At 47.8% G+C, this 24,371-nt stretch overlaps 1 protein-coding gene across 3 annotated transcripts in view; it reads right to left on the minus strand.

Annotated features, from left to right (window-relative positions):
- Positions 1-24,371, minus strand: part of ILRUN (inflammation and lipid regulator with UBA-like and NBR1-like domains) — a gene marked incomplete at both ends in the record, with an annotated part of 54,735 nt that overhangs the window by 26,665 nt on the left and 3,699 nt on the right. For all 3 annotated transcript variants that reach the window (XM_080710771.1, XM_080710772.1, XM_080710770.1), the window contains one exon: positions 119-273. In XM_080710771.1, coding sequence (XP_080566897.1) covers positions 119-273 — 155 coding nt within the window. The remainder of the gene's footprint in view (positions 1-118; positions 274-24,371) is intronic.

Below are 24,371 nucleotides of genomic sequence, written 5' to 3' on the forward strand. Positions count from 1 at the left end.
GTAAGAAAAAGATCAGAGCCAGACAATCACATCTGTAACTAAGTCACCTCCTTTTATCTTTTAACTGCTAAGAAAACAAATAAAAGCTAGGTGAAGAAGAGCTGCCGCTGTCACATACCAGAGTTCTGGATCCGCCACGTCTTTACAAACTGCGTGTCAGGAGGGACGGACTCCCCTTCGCCGATGGTGACATCTCCCACAAAGGCCATGGAGGGCACACTGACGTTCGGGCTCTCAAAGTCGTAATAGGCGCCAATTGCCGCTTGCAAGTTCCTGTGGGCAAGAGAGAAGGCGAAGATGCCAGTGCTGCCCAGACGGCTGTATTCTAGCTGTCAAGCCAAAGGAGAAGCCTCGCCCTTCGCTTGGCACAGAATCTGACGGCCCTGGTAGGCGCATCTTCAAGGCCGCTGAGTGTTTTTTAAGGACTGTGTTTTATTTTCGCAGTGACAGCACCCGGAGCCTGGTGTGCACTGGGCAAGCCCTCTACACTGAGCGGCGTCCCCAGTGCCGCTGGTTCTGGATGAGAACAACGGAAAACCCCACGGCCAACTTGTGAATCGTCTCTCCCCCAGGTGCCCACAGGCAGTGCCTTCAACACAGCAGGGCCTTCAGCCCGACAGGTAGTGCTGGGGCAAGACGAAAAAATCTGTCGCCCCAAGGACAGCAAGAACAGGTGAGGAGTCAATTAAGAGGCCTTCTCTAACCGCAAAATACAAAAATGCTCCACTTTTTAGCTGGGTGTGGAAGCGCACTCCTATACTCCCAATTTGGGAGGCTGCCAGAGGACGATGGAATATTTGACGCCAGCCTCAATTTAGTGAGACCCTCAACAACTTAGCAAGACCTCTCAAAATAAAAAGGGTAATCACTAGTAACCCCTCACCCACAAAAGCAGCAGCTCTACTTTTTTATTTTATTTTTTGAAGTACTAGGGATTGAGCTTAGGGGTATACTTCCAAGATACCCACCCAGCCCCTATTTTTTATTTTTGTTTTGAAACAGGGTCTCACTAGGCTGATGAGAGTCACACTACTTGCTGAGGCTGGCCTTGAACCTGTGATCTTCCTGTCCCAGACTTCCAAGTACAGGTGCCATCATGCCCAGCTTCCACTTTTTAAAATATTCTATTTAGCCGGGTGATGGCGCACGCTTGTAATCCCCACGCTTGGAAGGTGGAGACAGGAGGATCGCGCAGGTTTGAAGCCAGCTGTGCTGGCTTAAGACACCCTGTTTCCAAATAAAATATAAAACAGGTCTGGGAGTGTAGCCCGGAGGTAGAAGGGTTCCATCCCCAGTACCACACAATAATAATAATAACAATAATAATAATAATAATAATAATAATAATCATTCTATTTAATTTTTTTCAGTACTGGGGTTGAACTCAGAGACACTGTACCTTCGAGCTACACTTGCAGCCCCATTTTATTTCTTATTCAGAAATAGAATCTCACTGTTGAGAGCCCTGCTAAGTTGCCACGGCTGGCTTCAATCCTGTGACCCTCCTGTCTCAGCCTCCCAAGAACTGAGATTGCAAAGATGCACCACCACGCCCAGTCTAACCGTTTTGTGCAGGCTGGGCATGCTGGCGCACACTTGGGAGGCTGAGACAGGAGGATCGCGGGTTCGCAGCCAGCCTCAGCCACTTAGTGAGGCCCTCCACAATATAGTGAGGCTCTGTTTCCAAATAAAGAATAAAAGCCAGGCGTGGTGGTACACACTTGTAATTCCAGCATTTGGGAGGCTGAGACAGGAGCGTGATTAGCGGACAGCCTCAGCTACTTAGACCTTATGCAACTCAGTGAGACCCTATTTCAAAATAAAGAATAAAAAATAGGGTTGGGGGTATAGCTTGGAGGTACAATGCCCCTGGGTTCCGTCCCCAGTACTGTAAAAAAAAAAAACAAAGAATAATAAAAAAAAAATAGAGCTGGGTGGTGCATGCTTGTAATCCCAGTACTTTGGGAGGCTGAGACAGAAGGATCCCAGGATTGTAGCCAGCCTCAGCTACTTGGGCCCTCTGCAACTTAGTGAGATCCTGTTTCAAAATAAAGAATATAAAGAGGGCTGGGGTATAGCTGGGAGGTAGAATACCCCTGGGTTCAATCCCCAATACTGCAAAAAAAAAAAAAAAAGTTTTATGCAATGAAAAATAATCATCATATCTCTTTTTCCTTCAATGCAAACATACACGAATAGCTAACTTTTTTTGAGGGGAGGCTGAAGCAGGAGGATTGCAGGTTCAAGCCCAGCCTAGGCAACTGAGAAAGACCCTGTTCAAGATAATCAAAAGTTAAAGTCAGGCATTGTGGCGCACACCTGTAATTCCCATACTTGGAAGAGGCTTAAGGACAACCTCAGCAAGTAGCAAGACCCTCAACAACCTAGTGAGGCCTTGTTTAAAAAAAAATAAAAATAGCCGGGCATGGTGGCGCACACATGTAATCCCAGTATTTGGGAGGCTGAGACTGGAGGATCGCGGTTCGCAGACAGCCTCAGCAACTTAATGAGGCCCTCTGCAACTCAGTGAGACCCAGTTTCAAAATAAAGAATAAAAAAAAATAGGGCAGGGGCTGTAGCTTGGAGGTCGAATGCCCCCGGGTTCCATCCCTAGACCCACAAAAATAAATAAATAAGTAAATAAGAAAAATTAAAAATAAAAATAAAATAGGGCTGGGTTCAGCCCACAGAACCCCAGTAATCCCCACACACATAAACAAAAACCAGGGTCTAAGTTACCAGGAGGGCCTTCCTGCCTCGGGCTCCCAAGTGTTGGGATTCCAGGCATGCACCACTGCACCTGGCTTAAGTGCTCTGGGACTCTTCCGTCAACAACAAGCATCATTTTGTACATATGTACATGTATCTATAGGATAATTTCTATAAGTGATATTGCTTGACCAAAGGGCAATGTCAAATATCGCTTAATCAAAGGGCATGCATTTGTGGTCTTAACAGGTACACCCAAACTTTCCCCAATACAAGTTGTGTAACAGCTGGGCATGGTGGCACGTTGCCTATAATCCAAGCTGCTTGGCAGGCTGAGGCAGGAAGATCACTGTTCAAGTCCAGCCTGGGCAATTTAGCAAGATCCTGCCTCAAAATAAAAAATATAAATATAAATCAGTGGTAGAACATTTAGGTTTAATCACTAGTACTACCAAAAAGAAAAAAAGTTGTATAATAATGCTCCCACTAAGCCAAGTGTGGTGGCATACACCTGCAGTCCCAATACCTGGGAGGGTGAAACAGGAGGGTCACAGGTTCAAGGCCAGCCTCGGCAACTTGGTGAGACACTCGGCAATTTAGACCCTGTTTCAAAATGAAATAAAGTTGGGCTGGGGGTATAGCTGGGGGTGTAGCTCAGGAGTAGAATGTCCCTGGGTTCAATCCACGGTTCTACCAAAAAGAGTCCCACCAAGAACATGTGAGTATGCCTCTCCCCACCTGCTCATCCACAACATCTTGCCAACATTTCAGATGTCTTCCAGGTCGAAAATATTATCTCAGTGAAACCTTAAAAAGCTTCTCTCAAGCTGGGGATGGTGGCACACACTTGTAATCCTACTACTTGGGAGGCTGACAGGAGGATCACAAGTTCGCAGCCAGCCTCAGCTACTTAGGAAGGCCCTCCATAATTAAATGAGAACCTGTTTCAAAATTAAGAATAAAAAATAGGGCTGGGGATGTAGCTTGGAAGTAAAATGCCCCTGGTTCAACCCCCAGTTCTGCAAAAAAAAACAGAAAACAAAACCAAACCCATTTCCTCAGGGTTAGGTGTACCGTGACGGGGTACATGCTAGCATGCCCAAGGGCCCTGGGGTCAAGTCTATCAACCTATTACCCAAAGAAAACATTGCTTACACTTCCATAAAGGAGGATAAGTATGTTCTAATGTGTGAGAGCTAGTTATAATTTTTTTTTTTTTTGCTTTTTTTGGTGGTACTGGGGTTCCTGGAAACCCTTCTACCTCTGGGCTACACTCCCAGACCTATTTTATACATTTGGAAACAGGGTCTCTTAAAGCCAGCGCGGCTGGCTTCGAACCTGCGCGATCCTCCTGTCTCTGCCTCCCAAGCGTGGGGATTACAAGCGTGCGCCACCACGCCCGGCTGTAGTTGTTTGTTTTTTTTTTTTTGAGGAATCAGTGTATAAATACTGGTGTTCTTTTTAATTACATACAAACCCCCTTTTGTCAAAAACACGAGTCCTCCCGCTGAGCACAATCACTCCCTTGACAGTGTGGCTCATGGGTGCCAGAAACCAGAAACCAAAGGCCATAAAGGCCGTTTAGGAAGCTGTTGGTTCACAAAGACATTCTGCAACTCTATCAGCTGCTTCTCAGTGGGCTTACTCAAACCTGTGACACCTCAGCTCCCAGAGTAGACGGCAGCCCAAACAACTCGTTTCTGATAACCGACACAAGCCCAGGGCTCCGTGAGCCGCTTTCCACTCGGCAGACGATGAGGCAGGTCCTTGGTAGAGCCCGCCCTCCAGGTGTGTGTATTTAGAGCCGTCCGGCAGGTGGAGCCTCCTGCCCATGTACGGCCCGCCGTCCACTACACACCCAGACAGTAGTTTTCCAGCAGTTTCCCATCCAGCTGGTGGTGACCAAAAGCAAAGGAGCACAGCACATGTGGCCTCAGCTGTGCCCCGAGGGTCAGAAAGAAAAGTCTGGTGTGCAGTTTTTTCCTTTTGAAGACATTTGCACAGCCATGTCCATCTTTTTGTAAAGATAATTTTTCTGCCTCAGGTCTCCAGCAAGCGGCCAGCTTACTATTTTTCTGTTCACTTGGCTGGGATGAAAGAAACACTTTGCGCAGTCAGGACAACGCCAGACTCTCGCCCCGGCTTTCACCTGCCCCACGGGCTGTCACCAGGACGGGACCGCAAGCCCACTGCGGCAGGACACGAGTGAGTGGGGGAGCCACCTGCCCAGGCACAGGTGACCAGCCGAGGCGAGGCCAGGAGCATGCTGAAGCCTAAACCGAAACCGAAGAGAGACCTGCCAACTGCACCAGGCAGGAAGCTGGGCGGAGGATGACGAGGCAAATCCACCTCCCGGTCCAGGCAGGAAGGGCACTGGCCCGCCGGCCCACGCCAGGCGGCGCCCAGCTCTGAAGGCCAGGCCTGGGGCTCCTGCCCCGGGGCTGAGGACAGCAGGACCTGCGCGCAAGCCAACTGTGCGTCGGGAGCCGGCCCCAGAGCAGGTCCTCCAGCTATTCTTAGCCAACAAGAAATCCACGTGGAATCCAGCTGGCAGGGTGGCCCGACGGGAACGCGGAGCCAGGTTCGGTCAGTCTGAAAGCTTCAACCCCAGGTTCCTTCAGTGGTTTTGCTCAAAAAGGGCCGAGAGTCCATTTTTACATGGAAAAGAGCACCCTGAAGCAAAAAAGGAGGCAGCCTAACAGAGGAAAACATCGCAGTCCAGGAAGGATGGTGGGGGCGGGTTACCACACTGTGGACATAGTGTCACACAGCTTCACACTCACAATGACTAAAGCGGGGGTGCACGACATGTGAAAATTATATGACACGCAGACTTTATTTTAGGTACTGGGAATTGAACTTGAGGCTTTCTACCTCAAACTATATCCCTACCCCAATTTTCTTTCTTTCTTTTTTGGTGGTACTGGGGTTCCTGGAAACCCTTCTACCACCTCCAGGCTACACTCCCAGACCTATTTCATATTTTTATTTGGAAACAGGGTCTATTGAGCCAGCGAGGCTGGCTTTACACCTGCGTGATCCTCCTGTCTCTGCCTCCCAAGCACGGGGATGACAAGCGTGCGCCACCAGGCCGAGCGTCCAATTTTATTTCTTATTTGGAAACAGGGTCTCACTAGGTTACTGAGAGCTTTGTTAAGTTGCCAAGGCTGGCTCTGAACCCACGATGCTGGTCTCAGCCTCCCAAGTACTGGGATTAAAAGCGTGCACCACCATGCCCAGTTTGACACGTAAAAAAAAAAAATGGTAGCCGGGGCTGGGTGTGGTGGCGCATGCTTATAACTGCTTATAATCTCAGTATCTGGAGGCTGAGACAGGAGAAGCAGAGGTTTGCGGCCAGCCTCAGGTACTTAGGCCCTCTGCAACTTAGTGAGACCTGTTTCAAAATAAAGAATGTAAAATAGGGCTGGGGTGTAGCTCGAAGGTAGAATGCCCCTGGGTTCCATCCTCAGTACCGCAAAAAAAAAAAAAAAAAAAAAAAAAAAAAAGAAAGAAAAAAAGAAAAAAAAGAAAAAAATTTTTTAGCCAAGTGTGGTGGTGCACACCTGTAATCCCAGTACATGGTAGGCGATAACAGGAGGGTCTCGGGTTTGAGGCCATGCTCAGCAACTTAGCCAGACTGTTTTCAAATAAAGAGCTGGAGGTGTAGCTAGAAGTAGTATAGCCCTGGGCGTGCGCGGACACACACACACACACACACACACACACACACACACACAGCCTTGGAGTCTGCTCCTGTGCTGGCTGCGAGGCTGAGCGCGTGGCCGCGCCGGGGAGTAGTCTGCGCATCTGCAGAGTGAGCTGAAGCCACCTCGTCGTGAGGTCAGGTGACAGCTCGTCAGTCCTTCCAAGATTCAAGAGCTATCTAATGAGTGTGTTTCGGCATGTGAGGCACTTGGCCTGGGGCTGGCTGGCGATGGAAGGCAGGCATGGCCTTTGCCTTCGTGAAATCTACCGCCCAGCTGACTGCTGCTAACCAGAGACAAGCAGCTCGGCAGCCTCACGGGGCATCCGCCCGAGGGCTGTGCCTGTTTAAGCCACCAGGGCCGGTGCTGAAGGGGAGCTGGCTGCGCTAGTGTCGCCGAACCCGGGACCCTGGTGTGCTCTCTGATAAGACACGCTCTGTTCACTTTCGCTTTACAGGAGTCGACTGACGCGCTGACAGAACGCAGAACACCAGCCAGTCAAAGGTAATTCAAGCCTCTGACTACCCATAATCCCCAAAACACTCTGAACACCGGCTTTTCTTAAGGACAGATTATCATCATTAATTCTACAAAGAAACTAGTCGTCGCCCCCTCTTAAACTCAATTCTTGAGCTAATTTATATAGATTCACAAACACAGAACATTTATTTATTTTTGTGCTCTATATTAATAAAGCAGTAGAAATAACTGCTATAAAGAAAAACTTTCTCATATCAAAGTCAACCACTAAACCAAGCACGGGAGGGCGGGACGGGGAGGGAGTGCGGCGAGGACTGGGTGGGGGCTGGCTGGGGGATGTGTGCATTTATGTCAACACAAGTTTTTTACCCCGTTATGATGTATAAATACAATGCACCAATTAAAAATATATATTAGAAAAAAAACACTTTCTATCAGGGCGTGGTGGCACATGCTGGTCATCCCAGCATTTGGGAGGCGGAGAGCGGAGCCTCACACGGTTCACAGACAGCCTCAGCTACTGAGCAAGGCCCTTCGCAACTCAGTGAGACCCTGTTTCAAAAAATAAAAGACTAATAACTAGGGTTGGGGATGGAGCTCGGAGATACAATGCCCCTGGGTTCCATCCCTGGTGCATAAAACAAAACAAAACAACTTTCTCTATTTTTCAGTCTTACTTATACTATTGGTACTAGGAACTAACCCAGGTGCATTCTACCTCTCAACTACACCCTTTTTAATTTTTATCTTGAAACAAGGCTGCACTAAGTTGCTGAGGCTGGCCTCGAACCTGTGATCCTCTTGTCTCAGCCCCTAATACTGGGATCACCGGTATGTGCCAAACCACTTGGCTACCATCTAGACCTTGAAAATACAGGCAGAAATATAACCCCAATACATGGGAATAGCAAACAGTTAAAAAGCACAAGGCTGGGGTGGGGGTGCACGCTTGTAATGCCATTACATGGGAGGCGGAGACAGGAGGCAAGCAGGTTCACGGCCAGCCTCAGCTGCTTAGTGAGGCCTCCACAACTTAGTGAGCTCCTGTCTCAAAATCAAGAATAAAAAACAGTGCTGGAGCCGGGCGTGGTGGCGCACGCTTGTAATCCCCTTGTCATTCCCGCGCTTGGGAGGCGGAGACAGGAGGATGGCGCAGGTTCGAAGCCAGCCGTGCTGGCGTAAGAGACCCTGTTTCAAAAATATAAAAAATAGGTCTGGGAATGTAGCCCGGAGGTAGAAGGGCTTCCAGGAACCCCAGTACCACCAAAAAAAAAAAAAAACAACCAGTGCTGGGGGTGTCGCTTGAAGGTAGGATGCCCCTGGGTTCCATCCCTAGTTATGAAAAAAAAAAAATCACAATTAAGGCTCAGATTCTTTGCCGGGCGTGGCGGCGCACGCTTGTAATCCCCGTGCTTGGGAGGCTGAGACAGGAGGATCGCACGGGTTCGAAGCCAGCCTCAGCTGCTTAGTGAGGCTCTCAGCAACTTAGTGAGACCCTGTTTCCAAATAAAATATTAAAAAGGTCTGGGAGTACAGCCTGGAGGTAGAAAGCCCCTGGGTTCCACCTCTAGTACCACCAAAAAAAAAAAAAAAAAGGCTCAGATTCTGAGAGAAATCAAAGTATTCCGGTTCTTTTCATTCTGTGAACAAGAAACTGAAAAGGACCGAAACTGCTTACCAGGAAAAGGAAGCTGTTCGTTTGACCGAAATACAAACTGAAATGAGAAATCTGAACCATGATGGACCCAGTCAGACCCGAGCCACGCGTCACCTCGGCCACAGCGCGGGAAGCCGGTCTCCCTTGCCTGCAGGTGCCAGGGAGTGCGATCAAGGCCCGAACCCACCAGGGTCAGAAAGGCCTCGCTACCTGCAATCCCAGGAAGATAAGCTGAGCAGGAAAGGCTCCCTGGAACAGAGGTGTTCTTGCTTAAGGCTTCCCAATGCCGCCCAGACAGGAGTCCAGCAAGGAGGGCCAAGAAGAGCTGCGCCGCCCATGCTACCAGCTGCCACGCATGTTAAGGCTGGGGACTGGAGATCTCAGCCACGCTTCGCGGTGATCACTCGGGATCCCAGTACTTGGGAGGCTGAGACAGGAGAACAGCAGGTTCCCAGCCAGCCTCACTCCGCTACTTAGTGAGTCCTCCTCAACTCAGGAAGACGCTGTTTCCAAATAAAATATAAAATAGGGCTGGGGTATAGCCGGGTGTGGTGGCATACACTTGTAATCCCAGTATTCGGGAGGCTGAGACCAGAGGATCGCGGTTCGCGGACAGCCTCAGCTACTTAGTGAGGCCCTCTGCAACTCAGTGAGACCTGGTCTCAAAATAAAGAATAAAAAATAGGGCAGGGGCTGTAGCTCAGAGGTAGAATGCCCCTGGGTTCCATCCCCAGATCCGCAAAAAATAAAAAAAAGTAAATAAATAATAAAAAATAAAGCTGGAGGGTATGGCTTGGAGGTAGAATGCCCCTGTGTTAAATCTTTAGTACCACAAAATAAATGAATAAGCCAGATGTGGTGGCGCACGCTTGTAATCCCCACGCTTGGGAGGCTGAAACAGGAGGATCGCACGGGTTCGAAGCCAGCCTCAGCTGCTTAGTGAGGCTCTCAGCAACTTAGTGAGACCCTATTTCCAAATAAAATATAAAAAAGGTCTGGGAGTACAGCCCGGGGGTAAAAAGCCTTTGGGTTCCACCCCCAGTCAGAGGTGGAATGTCCCTGGGTTCAAGCCCCAGTACCTCAACAAATAAGTAAATAAAATAAAAATAAAAAGGGCTCAGAGAGCCGGGAATAGAAACACCTGTAACCCCAGTGCTTGGGAGGCTGAGACAGGAGGATCGCAGGCTTGAGGACAGCCTCTGCAACATAACATGGCTTCTCAGCACCCTAGCTAGACACCGTTTCAAAACAAAGAATTAAAAAGGGCTGGGGGTGTAGGTCAGAGGTAGAATGCCTCCAGGTTCAATCCCCTATCTCAAGAAAAGGGGGGCTGGGGTGGGGCCGAGCAGTGGCTGCCCTGGCTTCAGTCCTCCCAGCAGTGCCAAGCACAGGGAGCGGGCGAAAGATCACAATACGCTGCTGTGTTTCTGCTGAGTCACGTCCTTCCGCACCACTCTGCTTCCAAGAACCCAGTTCTCAGCAAAGATGCGTCTTTAGACAGGGCTCCGTTTCTGTTGGCCCTAGAATGTAACTGCCACGGACACTTCCTAAAATGGCAAGCAAGCGCTGGCTTTCAGGGGAACGGCGACTGTCTTAAACGCTGCAACACTGGCCCCGAGGAGCCAAGAAAATGCATGAGACCCGAGTGTCCCGAGACCCCGAGGAGGAGCAGGGGCAGCCCAAGCGTCCCCACAAGCGGCACGCCGGGCTGACTGCGCTGCAGCTCTGACGCCTCAGAACAGCGCGGCCCGGTGAGTCGTAATAAGCATGGCTTTCAAGTTTACCCACACGAAGCCAGCAGTGCTAAAACAATCTTAGTCTACAGTCTAATCAGAGCTATTTCCTTTCTTTTCTTTTCCTTTTCTTTTGGTGGTACTGGGGATGGAACCCAGGGGCTTTCTACCTCCGGGCTCTACTCTCAGACCTATTTTATACTTTATTTGGAAACAGTCTCGCTAAGTTGCTGAGAGCCTCACTCAGTAGCTGAGGCTGGCTTCGAACCTGCGCGATCCTCCTGTTTCGGCCTCCCAGGCGCGGGGATGACAACCGTGTGCCACCAAACCTGGCCAGAGAGCAATTTTCTTAAAAAAAAAAAAAAGTAACTTTTGATTTTACTTTTTGTGTGTGTGTGGTACTGGGGATTGAGCCCAGGAGCAGTCTACCTCCAAGCTACACCCCGGCCCTATTTTTTATTCCTTATTTTGAAACAGGGTCTCACTAAGTAGCTGAGGCTGGCCGCAAACCTGCGATCCTCTAGTCTCGGCCTCCCAAGTACTGGGATTACAAGGCAGTGCCACACCCAGATGGTTTTACTTTTTAGAAAAGGGAGAAAGTGCTAAAAATTGTAATTGTGAACCAATCTGTGAACCAATCTAGCTTCTCATATCGTATGTTGAAAAGACAAATGTTGTGTGCTCGAAGAGCACACACCACGTGCCTCCTGCACAAGCCTTTGACTGAGTGCACCAGGCCCCTCGAGCACCTCTCCCGAGGCCTCAGGCCTCCTCACCTCCATCTCCCTTCATCAGCTGGCCAGCCAGGCGTGGTGGCGCGCTTGTAATCCCCGCACTTGGAAGGCTGAGACAGGAGGACCACACAGGTTCCCAGCCAGCCATGCTGGCTTAAGAAACTGCGTTTCCAAATGAAAAAAGTATAAAAAATAGGTCTGGGAGTGTAGCCCAGAGGCAGAAGGGCTTCCAGGAACCCTGGTACCACCAAAACAAAAACAAAAACAAAACAAAAAAAAGCTACAGAGAGCAGGCTGGTGGTCCATGCTTGTAATCTCAGTACTTGAGAGACAGGAGGTTCACAGGTTCAAGGACAACCTCAGCAAGTAGTGAGACTCTACAATTTAGTGAGACACTGTTTTAGAACAACAGGCATAGTGGTGCACACTTGTAATCCCAGCGTTTAGGAGGCTGAGACCGGAGGATCATGGTTCATGGCAGCCTCAGTTACTTAGTGAGGCCCTTTGCAACTCAGTGAGACCCTATTTCAAATAAAGAATAGAAAGTAAGGCTGGGGGAGTAGCTCAGAGGTAGAATGTCCCTGGGTTCCATCCCCAGTACCACAAAAAAACAAAACATACATACTTACATACATAAAAATAATAAAGCTGGTCTGAGGGTATAGTTAGGAAGTAGAAAGCCCCTGGGCTCCATCCCCAGAACCACCCACACACACAACATAAAACTTCACCAGCAGTCAAAGAAATGCAAAGGAAAACAAGTAACACCTTATGTATATCAGATAAATCTACCTGCCAAAGATAAAACCATGTAATTCCCAGAACACAGGCATTCTGCCGCCTAACTATCAAGGTTAATCGATATACCCCTCATGGCGGAAATATCTGGTTTCTTTTGTTTTGTTTTGGTGGTACTGGGGTTCCTGGAAACCCTTCTACCTCCGGGCTACACTCCCAGACCTATTTTATATTCTTTTTATTTGGAAACAGGGTCTCTTAAGCCAGTGAGGCTGGCTTTGAACCTGCGCGATCCTCCTGTCTCCGCCTCCCAAGAGCGGGATTACAAGCGTGCGCCACCACGCCCGGCCTGGTAATGTTTTAAAAGGCATACCTAAAAGCCAGACGTGATGGCGCATGCTTGTAATCCCAGCATTCGGGAGGCCGAGACAGGAGGGTCATGGTTCTCAGACAGCCTCAGCTACTTAGGCCCTTTGCCATTCAGTGAGACCCTGTTTCAAAATAAAGAATAAAAATAGGGCTGGGGGTGCAGCCCGGAGGTAGAATGCCCCTGGGCTCCATCCCCAGCACTGCAAAAAAAAAAAAAAAAAAAAAAAAAAGGGGGCATACCTTTAACCTGTCAACTCCACTTCTACGAATCTGCCATACCTCAACAGATAAAAAGGATCGAGGGTGGGTACCGTGGCCCATTCCCACAGCCCCAGTGATTCTAGCGCTGAGGCAGCACAAGTGCAGGTGTGAGGCCAGTCTGGGCAACTTAATAACGTGAACCACTGAAAGGCCAGGGTGGAGCTCAGTGGTAGAACATCCCCGGCTTCAACCCTCAGAAAGAAAAAAAGGAAAAACATTAAGAAAGAGGCACAGCTCGGCATGGTGGCGCACTATAATCCGCCAGGAGGATCACAGGGTGAGGACAGTCTTCGCAAGTATCAAGACTCTTAGCCACCTAGCGAAACCATCTCAGAGCAAAAGCAAGCTGGGGCTGGAGCCTCTCTGGGCTCAATCTCCAGCACCGTCAAAAAAAAAAAAAAAAAAAAATCAGAAAGAAATAACAAAATAGAAATTAAAACAAGATTGCCGCCGCCTCCTCCTCCTCCTCTCTCTTCCTCTTCCCCTCCTCCTTCTCTTGGAATACTAATAAATTGAACCCAGAGGCATTCTACCTCTGAACTACCTCCCCAACCCCATTATCTTGAAACATGGTCCTGCTAAGTTGCTAGAGCTGACCCTCAGCTACAATCTTCCCAAGTCAGCCTCCCAAGCGCCATGATCATGGGCATGTGCCACCACACTCGCTAAAATCACATGGGTGGGCAACGAGATTGAACCCAGGGGCATTCTAGCTCCACACTATACCTCCAGGCCTATTTTCTTTTTATTTTAAAACAGGGGCTCCCTAGGTTGAGGAGAGTCTCACTACTTGCTAAGGCTGTCTTCAAACCTACAATCCTCCTGTCTCAGCCTCCCAAGTACTGGGATTACAGGTGTATGCCACCACGCCTGGCTTTCTTTTCTTTCTTATTTTACTTTTTTTTTTTTTTTCAGTATCAGGGATGGAACCCAGGGGCATTGTACCTCCGAAGTACACCTCCAGCCCTAATTTTCAGTCTTTTCATTATTGAAACAGGGTCCCACTGAGTTGCGAAGGGCATAAGTAGCTGAGGCTATCCACGAAACACGATCCTCCAGTCTCCACCTCCCAAATGCTGGGACTACAAGGGTATACCACCACACTCGGCTAATGGTACTAGGAAATGAACCCAAAGGCATTCTACCTCAGAGCTATACCCCAGCCTGATTTGATTTGGAAACAGGGTCTCACTAGGTTCCCTAGAGCCTCGTTAAGTTGCTGAGGCTATTGTCAAACCTGTGATCCTCCAGTCTCAGATTCCCAAGTACTAGGATTAAAAGTGTGTGCCACCACACCTAGCTTATTTGTTTTGAAACAGGGCCTCTCCGGGCCGATGGCGCACCCTCGTAATCCCAGCATTCGGGAGTTGGAGACCAGAGGATCATGGTTCGCAGACAGCCTCAGCTACTTAGTGAAGCCCTTCGCAATTTAGTGAGACCCTGTTTCAAAATAAAGAATAAAAAAAAAAAAAAAAAATAGGGCAAGGGATGTAGCTTGGAGGTTGAATGCCCCTGGGTTCCATCCCCAGACCCACATTAAAAAAAAAAAAAGGCTGGGCATGGTGGCGCACGCTTATAATCCCTGCGCTTGGGAGGTGGAGACAGGAGGATCGCGCAGGTTCGAAGCCAGCTGCGCTGGCTTAAGAGACCCTGTTTCCAAATTTAAAAAAAGTACAAAAATAGGTCTGGGAGTATAGCCCGGAAGTAGAAGGGTTTTTAGGAACTCCAGTACCACCAAAAAACAAAAACAAAAAAGAAAGAAAGAAAAGAAAAAGAAATAGGATCTCACTAATCATTGAAAGTCTCACTATATTGCCAAAGCCGTTCTCAAACCTGCAATCCTCCAGTCTCAGCCTCCCAAGTACTGGGATTACAGGCGTGTGCCACCATGCCTGGACAAAAATGAATCTTAATTACCACTTGCTACAATAATGACGCAGTAAAGCCAACAGTCTCCGATTACAGGAATGGCAGAAATACAGAGTCCAATCTTTATGGGAGACGATTTGACAACTAAGTATAATGACCACTAAAAGCCAAGTTTATCTTTAGCCTGGCGACCTGCAGATCAATAACTGAATTCTAGGAACGGATTCTAAGAAAATAAGTAGCAACCAAAGACTTAGCTCCAAGAATATTTAATACTATATTTATACTTATAAAAAACTGAATCCGATAGCCGGGTGTGGTGGCGCACACTTGTAATCCCAGCATTTGGGAGGCTGAGACAGGAGGATCGTGGTTCGCCAATAGCCTCAGCTACTTAGGCCCTTTGCAACTCAGCGAGACCCTGTTTCAAAAATAAAGAATAAAAAAATAGGACTGGGGTTGTTGCTTGGAGGTAGAATGTCCCTGGGTTCCATTCCCAGTACCGAAACACACACACACACACACACACACACACACACACACACACACACACACACACACTGAATCTGAGCATGGTGGTGCCTGCTTGTAATCCCAGTACTTGGGAAGCTGAGACAGAAGGATCAAAGGTTCAAGAACAGCCTTATCTACTTAGTGAGGCCCTCCACAATTTAGTGAGATCCTGTTTCAAAGTAAAGAATAAAAAATAGGGCTGGGGTGAAGCTCGGAGGTAGAATGCCCCTGGGTTCAATCCTTAGTACTGAAAAAAAAAAAAAAAATAGAGCCAGGTATAGTTGCAGAGACCTGCAATCCCAGTACTTGGGAGGCCGAGACAGGAGGACGGCACATTCAAAGCCCTCCTTGGCAACTTAGCTAAGCTCTCAATCTTACTAGCAGCCTACTAAGATTGCGTTTCCAAATAAATAAAATTAGGCCGGGGGTACAGCTCGGAGGTAGAACACACCTCTGGGTTCAATCCACAAGACAAATATGTATATATATATACATATGCATGCTATGAAACTATTAAAGGCGCAGTGTGGAAACGTATTTTATGTGTGGTACTGAGAGTGAATCTGGGGCACTCTACCACTAAGCAAACCCCAGCTCTATTGTTTTATTTCATTTATTTAATTAATTAATTTTTTTTGTGTGGGTCTGGGGATGGAATCCAGGGGCATTCAACCTCCGAGCTACACAGCATGCCCTATTTTTTATTCTTTATTTTGAAACCAGGTCTCACTGAGTAGTAGAGGGCCTCACTAAGTAGCTGAGGCTGTCCACGAACCGCGATCCTCCTGTCTCAGCCTCCCGAATGCTGGGATTGCAAGCATGCGCCACCATGCCCCGCTAAACTCAGGTGCATTCTACTTCCAAGCTACACCCCCAGCCCTATTTTTTTATTCTTTGTTTTGAAACAGGGTCTCACTTAGTTGCAGAGGGCCTCACTAAGTAGCTGAGACTGTCTGTGATCCTCCTGTCTCAGCCTCCCAAATGCTGGGATTACAAGTGTGTACCATCACGCCCAGCATTATTTTTTTATTTTGAAACAAGGTCTAAGTTGCTTAGGGCCTCACTAAGCTTCATAGGTAACTCTCAAAGCTGCCATCCTCCTGTCTCAGTCTTCCATATACTGGGATCAAGATGTGTGCATCACACCCAGCCAAAATGGAAAAATATTAAGGAAAAAATAATGCCAAGCATGGTAGCACATGCCTATTAACCCAGTACTTGAGAGGCTGAGATAGGAGGGTCAAAGGTTCAAGACCAGCCTCAGCAACTTAGTGAGACCCTATTTCAACATAAAAAAATAAAAAAGGCCGGGCGTGGTGGCGCACGCTTGTCATCCCCGCGCTTGGGAGGCGGAGACAGGAGGATCGCGCAGGTTCGAAGCCAGCTGCGCGTGCTGGCTTAGGAGACCCTGTTTCCAAATTAAAAAAATGTAAAAATAGGTCTGGGAGTGTAGCCCGAAGGTAGAAGGGCTTCCGGGAACCCCAGTACCACCAAAAAAAAAAAATAAATAAATAAAATAAAATAAAATAAATAAAAAAGGCTAGGGGGTGTAGTCCAGAGGTAGAGCCCCTGGGTTTAATCTCCAGTACCTACAAAAAGAAAAAAAAAAAATAGAAAGAAGGAAAGTAAAGCCAGGCAGGGTGGTACATGCCTGTAATCCCAGGACTTGGAAGCTAAGATAGGAGGACCACAACCTGAAGGCTACCCAAAAAAACTTAACAAGACACTTTCAAAATTAAAAAAAAAAAAGCCAGGCGTGGTGGCGCACGCTTGTAATCCCCACACTTGGGAGGCAGACACAGGAGGATCACACAGGTTCAAAGCCAGCCTAGCTGGCTTAAGAGACCCTGTTTCCAAATAAAATATAAAGTAGGTCTGGGAGTATAGCCCAGAGGTAGAAGGGTTCCATCCCCAGTACCACAAATAAATAAATTAATTAATTAATTAAAAAACAAATTAAAAAGAGTTGATTTAGGGTCTAGCTTGGAAGTAGAATGCTCCTGGGTTCAATCCCCAGTAACACACACACACACACACACACACACACACACACACACACACACACTATGGTATGTGCACTGAGCTAAACCATATCTCTCCAAAACGTCTGTCCCTTTCAAATGTGACCTTCTCTGCTGATATAACCATTTAAGATCACACTAGATGAGGCTGGGCCCTAACCCCAGCTGACTGGTACCCTTCGGAGGAGGCTGGCAGCTCAGAGGCGCCCTGTGACTACCAAGACCGCAGCTGAGGGTTCCAAGGACTGCCAAGAGCCCCCAGCATGATGGTGAGCGGGGCCGGACGCTGCGCCGCGCCGACACTGACGCGGGCTCGCTGCCTCCAAAGGCAGGAGCAGCTCTGTCGCCCGAAGCCCGTTCACTCCCGGCTGCGGCTGCCTGGGGGCGCACACGGTGTGGGAACAGGACACACTCTGGTCCCAGGCTGCTTACACCCGCGCCCATTTCCATCAAGCAACCAGGTTCGGCTGCAGAACCTCTCTGTCTCTTCTCCATTTCTGGAAAGGAAAAAAAAAAAGGATGACAGAGCCAGGTGCAGTGGCTCAAACTTGTAATCCCATTGAATACCTGGGAGGCTGAGACAGGAGGACCACAGGCTCAAGGGCAGCCTCAGCAAGCAACGAGACTCAGCCTAGTGAGACCCTGTTTCCAAATAAAAAGGACTGGGAGTTAGCTCAGAGGTGGAATGCACTGGGTTCAACCCCAGTACCACACACACACAGAGGATAAGGGTAGTTCTAGAATCACTGTGGACACGGGGTCACGTATTAAACATGAGTACATAAAACAATACCTGAGGCCGAGTGTGGTGGTGAGCATTTGTAATACTGGTAGACCTTCTCTGCTGATATAACCATTTAAGATCACACTAGATGAGGCTGGGCCAGAAGGAGGCTGAGACAGAAGGGTCACAGGTTCACGGCCAGTCTCAGCTACTTAATGAGGCCCTCCACAATTTAGCGAGACCCTGTTCCAAAAATAAAGACTAGCCGGGCGTGGTGGCGCACACTTGTCATCCCAGCATTCGGGAGGCTGAGACAGGGATCACAGTTTGCAGACAGTCTCAGCTACTTAGTGATGCCCTCTGCAACTCAGTGTGACCCTGTTTCAAAATTTAAAAAAATAGGTCCAGGCATGATAGCACATGCTTGTAATCCCAGCATTCGGGAGGCAGAGACGAACAGCCTCAGCCACTTAGCAAGGCCCTTCACAACTCAGTGAGACCTTGTTTCAAAAAAAAAAAAAAAAGACTAGCTGGGCGTGGTGGCGCATGCTTGTAATCCCAGCATTCGGGAGGCTGAGACCTGAGGATCACGGTTCGTGGACAGCCTCAGCTACTCAGTGAGGCCCTCTGCAACTTGGTGAGACCTTGTGTCAAAATAAAGAATAAAAAAAAAAAATTAGGGCTCGGGGGGTAGCTCGGAGGTAGAATGCCCCTGGGTCCCATCCCCAGTACAGCCAAAAAAAAAAAAAAAAAAAAAAAAAAAAAATATATATATATATATATATGTATGACAATTTTAGTTTTCTTTCTGTTCATCACTTATTTCTAGCTTAACTACAATGAACATAAATTGTTTATGTCAGAATATATAATTCAAGCCAGTGTGCTGATGCTTGCTTATAAGCGCATTACTTGGGAGGTTGGGACAGAAGGATGGCAGGTTGGCAGCCAGCCTCCAGCCTCAACAACTTAGTGAGACCCTGCTTCCAAATAAAATATGGCTGGAGTGTTGCAAAGAGACTGTATAATGCCGCTGGGCTCAATTCCCAATATCACACACACAAAAAAAAGAATGTCTAACTCAAAATAACAAATTATAATTTTTTCTTTTTCTTTTTTGGTACGGGGGAACTGAACCAGAGGCATTCTACCTCTGAGCTACACCTCCAGTCCTATTTTACTTCTTATTTGAAAAGAGAGTCTTAGCTAGGTTGCTGAGAGCCTCACTAAGCTGCTGAGGCTGGCTTCAAACCTGGGCGATCTTCCTGTCTCAGCCTCCCAATTCCTGGGATTACAAATGTGCGCCACCATGCTTGGCTTGAATCATAATTTTAAAAACAAGAACCCGGCATGGTGGCGCATACCTAAATCCCCAGTACTTGGGAGGCTGAGACAGAAGAATTACAGGTTTGAAGCCAGCCTCAGCAATTTAGCAAGACAAGACACTGTGTCCAAATAAAAAATAAAATCAGTCTAGGGGTGCAGCTCAGAAATAGAATGTCCCTCGATTCAATATCCAGCACCACATACACACAACACACACACACACACAAATAAATAGGTAAGCCAGGCATAATGGCGCATGCTTGTAATCCCAGTACTTGGGAGGCTGAGACAGGAGGACCGCAGGTTCGTGGCCAGCCTCAGCAACTTGTGAGGCTCTCCGCAATTTAGTGAGATCCTGTTTCAAAATAAAAAAAAAAAAAGGACTGGGGGAGTAGTTCTGAGGTAGAATGCCCTGGGTCCCATCGCCAGTGCCACTAAGTAAATAAATAAATAGGTAAGGGCAGGGGCTCCCTCCACAGTTGCATGCAGATCTTAGCCTCCCAGCATTGGCTCTGCTCTCTTAAGACACGTTACCAAAGTGTGAGGAGCTGAGCCTTGTGGTCCTCAAGTGTACTCCTGGCTGCTCCAGGGCTGACACAGAAGTACCGAAAGCTCAAGACCAGCCTGGGCCTTTGAAACCCTGTCTCAAAATAAAAAAGAAGCTGGGCATGGTGGCGCATGCTTGTAATCCCAGGATTCGGGAGGCTGACACAGAAGGATCGCAGTTCGCAGCCAGCCTCATTTGCGGCTCAGCGAGACCCTGTTTCAAACGCCCCTGGATTATTCCATCCTCAGAGCTGGGGATGTAGCTCAGTGCTAGAGTGCCCCCACCCCAGGAGGGGGGAGTAAAAAGTTTTACTTTTGTAAATAAACACTCATAGAGAGCACACTAGATGCACGCTGTGTGTCAATCAATCATTGGGAGGTAGATGAAGTCTCCAACCTTCAGTGGACTGGAAGGAGATCCAGGCACAGAAAGCTGCAGTGAAGCCCACACCTACACCGCCCGGTCACACTGGGAGCATGACCTCAACCCTTGTGATGGCAGAAATGGAAAGACAGCTGGCCAGGCATGGAGGCCGAGGCAGGAGGATCGCGGCTGGACAGCCTCAGCTGCTTAGTGAGGCTCTTTGCAACTCAGTGAGAACCTGTTTCAAAATAAAGAATATGCCAGGCGTGGTGGCGCACGCTTATAATCCCCATGCTTGGGAGGCTGAGACAGGAGGATCGCACAGGTTCAAAGCCAGCCTCAGCTACTCAGAGAGGCTCTCAGCAACTTAGTGAGACCCTGTTTCCAAATTAAAAAATATAAAATAGGGCTGGAAGTATAGCCGGAGGTAGAAAGCCTCTGGGTCCCACCCCTAGTACCACAAAAACAGAAAGAATATGCAATAAAAAATAGGGCTGGGGTATAGCTCAGCAGTAGAATGCCCCTGGCTTCCATCACTAGTACCAAAAAAAAAAAAAAAAAAAAAAGACAGCTGGAAGTCCACCAGTAAATCCAGGTGCAAAAGAGCTGGATTTGGGGAATTAACTAGGTATCGAGGAAAGTCAGGCCCTTGGCGATAGACTTAGGTCAACCTAATGTCTGAAAGCTAGCAACAGAGTAGGGGAAAGTCAGAAAAAAAGTTGGTTCACAGAGAGGAAAAACAAGTTACGTGTGTGTGGGGGGGGGGGGGGAGGGAGAGAGGGGCAGACTAGAGATTAAACCCAGGGACAGTCTACCTCTGAGCTACACTCCCAACCTTTTTTATTTTTTGTTCTAAAACAGTCTCACCAGATTGCTAAAGCTGTTCTCCAACTGGGATTACAGGCAAGTGCCCCGTGACTAGCTAATATCACACAATAACTCATGATTATAATTGCACTCCAAGGTATATACCCCAAAGAGAACCGAACATAAGTACTCAAAAAAGTACACATATACACACATCCAAAAGGGCACTGTTCACAAGCCGGGCGTGGTGGCGCACACTTGTAATCCCAGCATTTGGGAGGCTGAGACAGGAGGATCAACAGGTTCAAGGCCAGCCTTAGCAATTTACTAAGGCCCTCTGTAACTCAGTGAGACCTTGTTTCAATATAAAAAAGTAGAACAGGGCCAGGGTATAGCTCAAAGGTAGACTGCTCCTGGGCTCAATCCCCAGTACCATCCACCAAAAAGAAGTCAAGACCTAGGAACAGGAGGAGGAGGCCTGTGAGACCCGGGAGTGTGGCCAGTCTTCACATGGGGATTCGGAAGTCATCACTTTGTGGTCACATCTCTTTTAAATGTAGTAGGTGCCTCTGGTAAGGTCCGAGTGTCACTAGAACGTTATTTTACTAATAATAGCAAGTTACGTTTCTAGACAGCATCATTCTATTCATGGTACATACGTGTTGTGTTCCAAAACATACCTGGAGAGCCAGGCGTGGTGGCGCACCCTTGTCATCCCAGCATTTGGGAGGCTGAGACAGGAGGACTGCAGTACACAACCAGCCTCAGCTACTGAGGCCCTCCGCAACTCAGTGCGACCCTGTTTCAAATTAAATAATTAAAAAAACAAACTGGAGATAACCATGTGACAGGACCAAGTGGCTGGCATGGCCTGATGAACCCGAGGAAGAATCAAAGCTGTCTATGTGTTAAAAGGATGATTTTTCTACAGCTAGTCTAAGATGTACAGTTACCAACTCCTAAATGCTAAAGAACGGAGCTGGGCCCAGTGGCACACGCCTGTAATCCCAGTGCTTGGGAGGCTGAGACAGGGGATTGCAGGTTCAAGGACAGCCTCAGTAATGTAGGCAGACTCTCACAACTCAGCTAAACCCTGTTTCCGTATAAAACATAAAATAGGGATGGAGGTGTAGTGCAGAGGAAGAATTCCCCTAGGTTCAATCCTCTGTACCCTTTTTACACAAAATACTAAAAAAAAAACCTAATTTGAACACATAAACAAGAGACAAATGCCTTAGAGGGCCAGACATGAGATTATAATCTTATGTAACACTAAACTTTGACTTAAATTGGTTACAGAGCCAGGTATGGTGACACATGATTGTAGTCCCAGTACCTGGGAGGTTGAGACAGGAGGATCACAGGTTCAAAGCAGCCTCAGCAACTTAGGCTCTCAGCAGCCTAGTGAGAATCTGTTTACAAAAAAGAAATAAAAACGGGTTAGGGTATAGCTTGGAGTAGAGTGCTTCTGAGTTTAATCCCCAGGGCCCCCAAATAATGGTAACAATGGTAAATTTTATATTATGTACATCTGACCACAATTTTTAAAAAATTATGTCAGTTTAGCCGGGTGTGGTGGCGCACACTTGTAATCCCAGCACTTGGGAGGCTGAGACAGGAGGATCACACAGGTTCAAAGCCAGCCTCAGCCACTTAGTGAGGCTCTCAGCAACTTAGTGAGACCCTGGCCACTTAGGCTCTCATCAACTTAGTGAGACCCTGTTTCCAAATAAATTATAAAATAGGTCTGGGAGGCCGGGCGTGGTGGCGCACGCTTGTAATCCCTGCGCTTGGGAGGTGGAGACAAGAGGATCACGCAGGTTCGAAGCCAGCCTCACTGGCTTAATAAGAGACCCTGTTTCCAAATAAAAAGTATAAAATAGGTCTGGGAGTGTAGCCCGGAGGTAGAAGGGCTTCCAGGAACCCCAGTACCACAAAAAAAAAAAAAAAAAAAAAAAAGTCTGGGAGTGCAGCCTGGGGGTAGAAAGCCCCTGGGTTCCATCCGCAGTACCCCCCCCACACACACACACACAAAATCATGTCAGTTTTTAATCCTGCTGGTTTCCCCTGGGAGGCGGAATGAACACACCCACACCCCAATTAGGCTGCATTAAAGGACATCAACCCATTAAATTGAACATGTTTAAATTCTAAGTGGTTAAAAAAAATCCCAAAGTTTTGGTAATGTGAATTAAAGGAAACTTTTCTGACCTCTTTTTTTTTTTCGGGGTGGGGGGGAGGTCTGGGGATGGAAATCAGAGGCATTTGACCTCCGAGCTACACCCCCTGCCCTATTTTTTATTCTTTATTTTGAAACAGGGTCTCACTATGGAGGGCCTAAGTAGCCGAGGCTGTCCGCGAACCGCGATCCTCCAGTCTCAGCCTCCCGAATGCTGGGATTACAAGCGTGCCCGCCATGCCCGGCGCTTCGGACCTCTTAAGGAAGGGGTTTATTAAGTATTCTCCATCTCCAAGGAGGACATAAGGGAATGAAAAAAAGCTTAAATTGCAGCAAGAGAGATTTAGTTTTGACACAACTCTAACCAGAAAAGTAATTAGACTGTTATAAGATAGCATGCAAATCTATGCCCTTAGGGATACAAGGACAGGACGGGGAACTGCCTCGAAGGGTTAGATGCAACTCTGCGGGAATTCTTTTCCTACAATGTTGGTTGGAACAAATTAGAGAATCTTCAAAGCCAGTTTCCAGTTTACGAAGCCCAAGTCGTGATTCCAGCCCAACACTGTCCCTGCAAGACATTCCACAGAAAGTTACTCTTCACCGAGAAGCCGAGTCCACCGGCGTTTGGACATCACCTTTACTCTGCACTGCACCACTTACTCAGGAACCGAGAACTCACTGCCTCTGGGAAGAGGCAGTTCCCCCAGTTGCCAGCAGCGCGGCTGGCAGCTCAGGTAGAAACCCTACAAATGGAAAGAATGGTTCTAAATTTAACACACAGGAGCCTGGCGTGGTGGTGCACGCTTGTAATACTAGTACTTGGGAAGCTGAGACAGAAGGATTGCAGGTTCGAGGCCATCCTCAGCTACTTAGTGAGGCCCTCCACAACTTACTGAGACCCTGTTTAGAAATAAAGAATAAAACATAGGGTTGGGGTGGAGCTCGAATATAGAATGCCCGTGGGTTCAACCACAACCCAAGGCAGGGAAGTTGCAGGAAGGTTGATCATCTGTGATTCAACAGGTCACCACCACAGCAAGCTGGGATTTGTCCCAAGCCTTAGCAGAACTATCTCCACCATAGCCAAATTAGGTATAAAATGACACCAAAACACTCTTCTACCCAACGGTGAAGGCAGCAGCCTGTCATCTCAGTACCTGGGAGGCTGAGACAGAAGGATGGCAGGTATGAGGCCAGTGTGCACTAACTTACCAAGACCCTGTTTCAAAATAAAATAAAAAGGGCCCGGGGGGTATGGAGGAGTTATGATAAGAGTGCCCATGGGTTCAGTCCCTAGTACAATGTGCACACAAATAATAGTAAAATTTAAAAATAAAAATAATAGCCTGGCGTGGTGGCGCATGCTTGTAATCCCAGCATTTCAGAGGCTGAGACCAGAGGATGGTGGTTCATGGACAGCTTCAGCTACTTAATGAGGCCCTCCGCAACTTAGTAAGACCTTGTTTCAAAGTAAAAAAAAATAGGGCAAGGGGTGTAACTTGGAGGTTGAATGTCCCTGGGTTCCATCCCCAGACCCGCAAAAAATAAAAAATAAATACAATTAGAATAAATATTTAGTTCAGTAACATATAATTTTTTTGGGTGGTACTGAGGGTGGACCTATTTTATACTTT

This window comes from Muscardinus avellanarius (genome assembly GCF_963383645.1).
Source record: "Muscardinus avellanarius genome assembly, chromosome: 14".
Lineage (NCBI taxonomy): Eukaryota > Metazoa > Chordata > Mammalia > Rodentia > Gliridae > Muscardinus > Muscardinus avellanarius.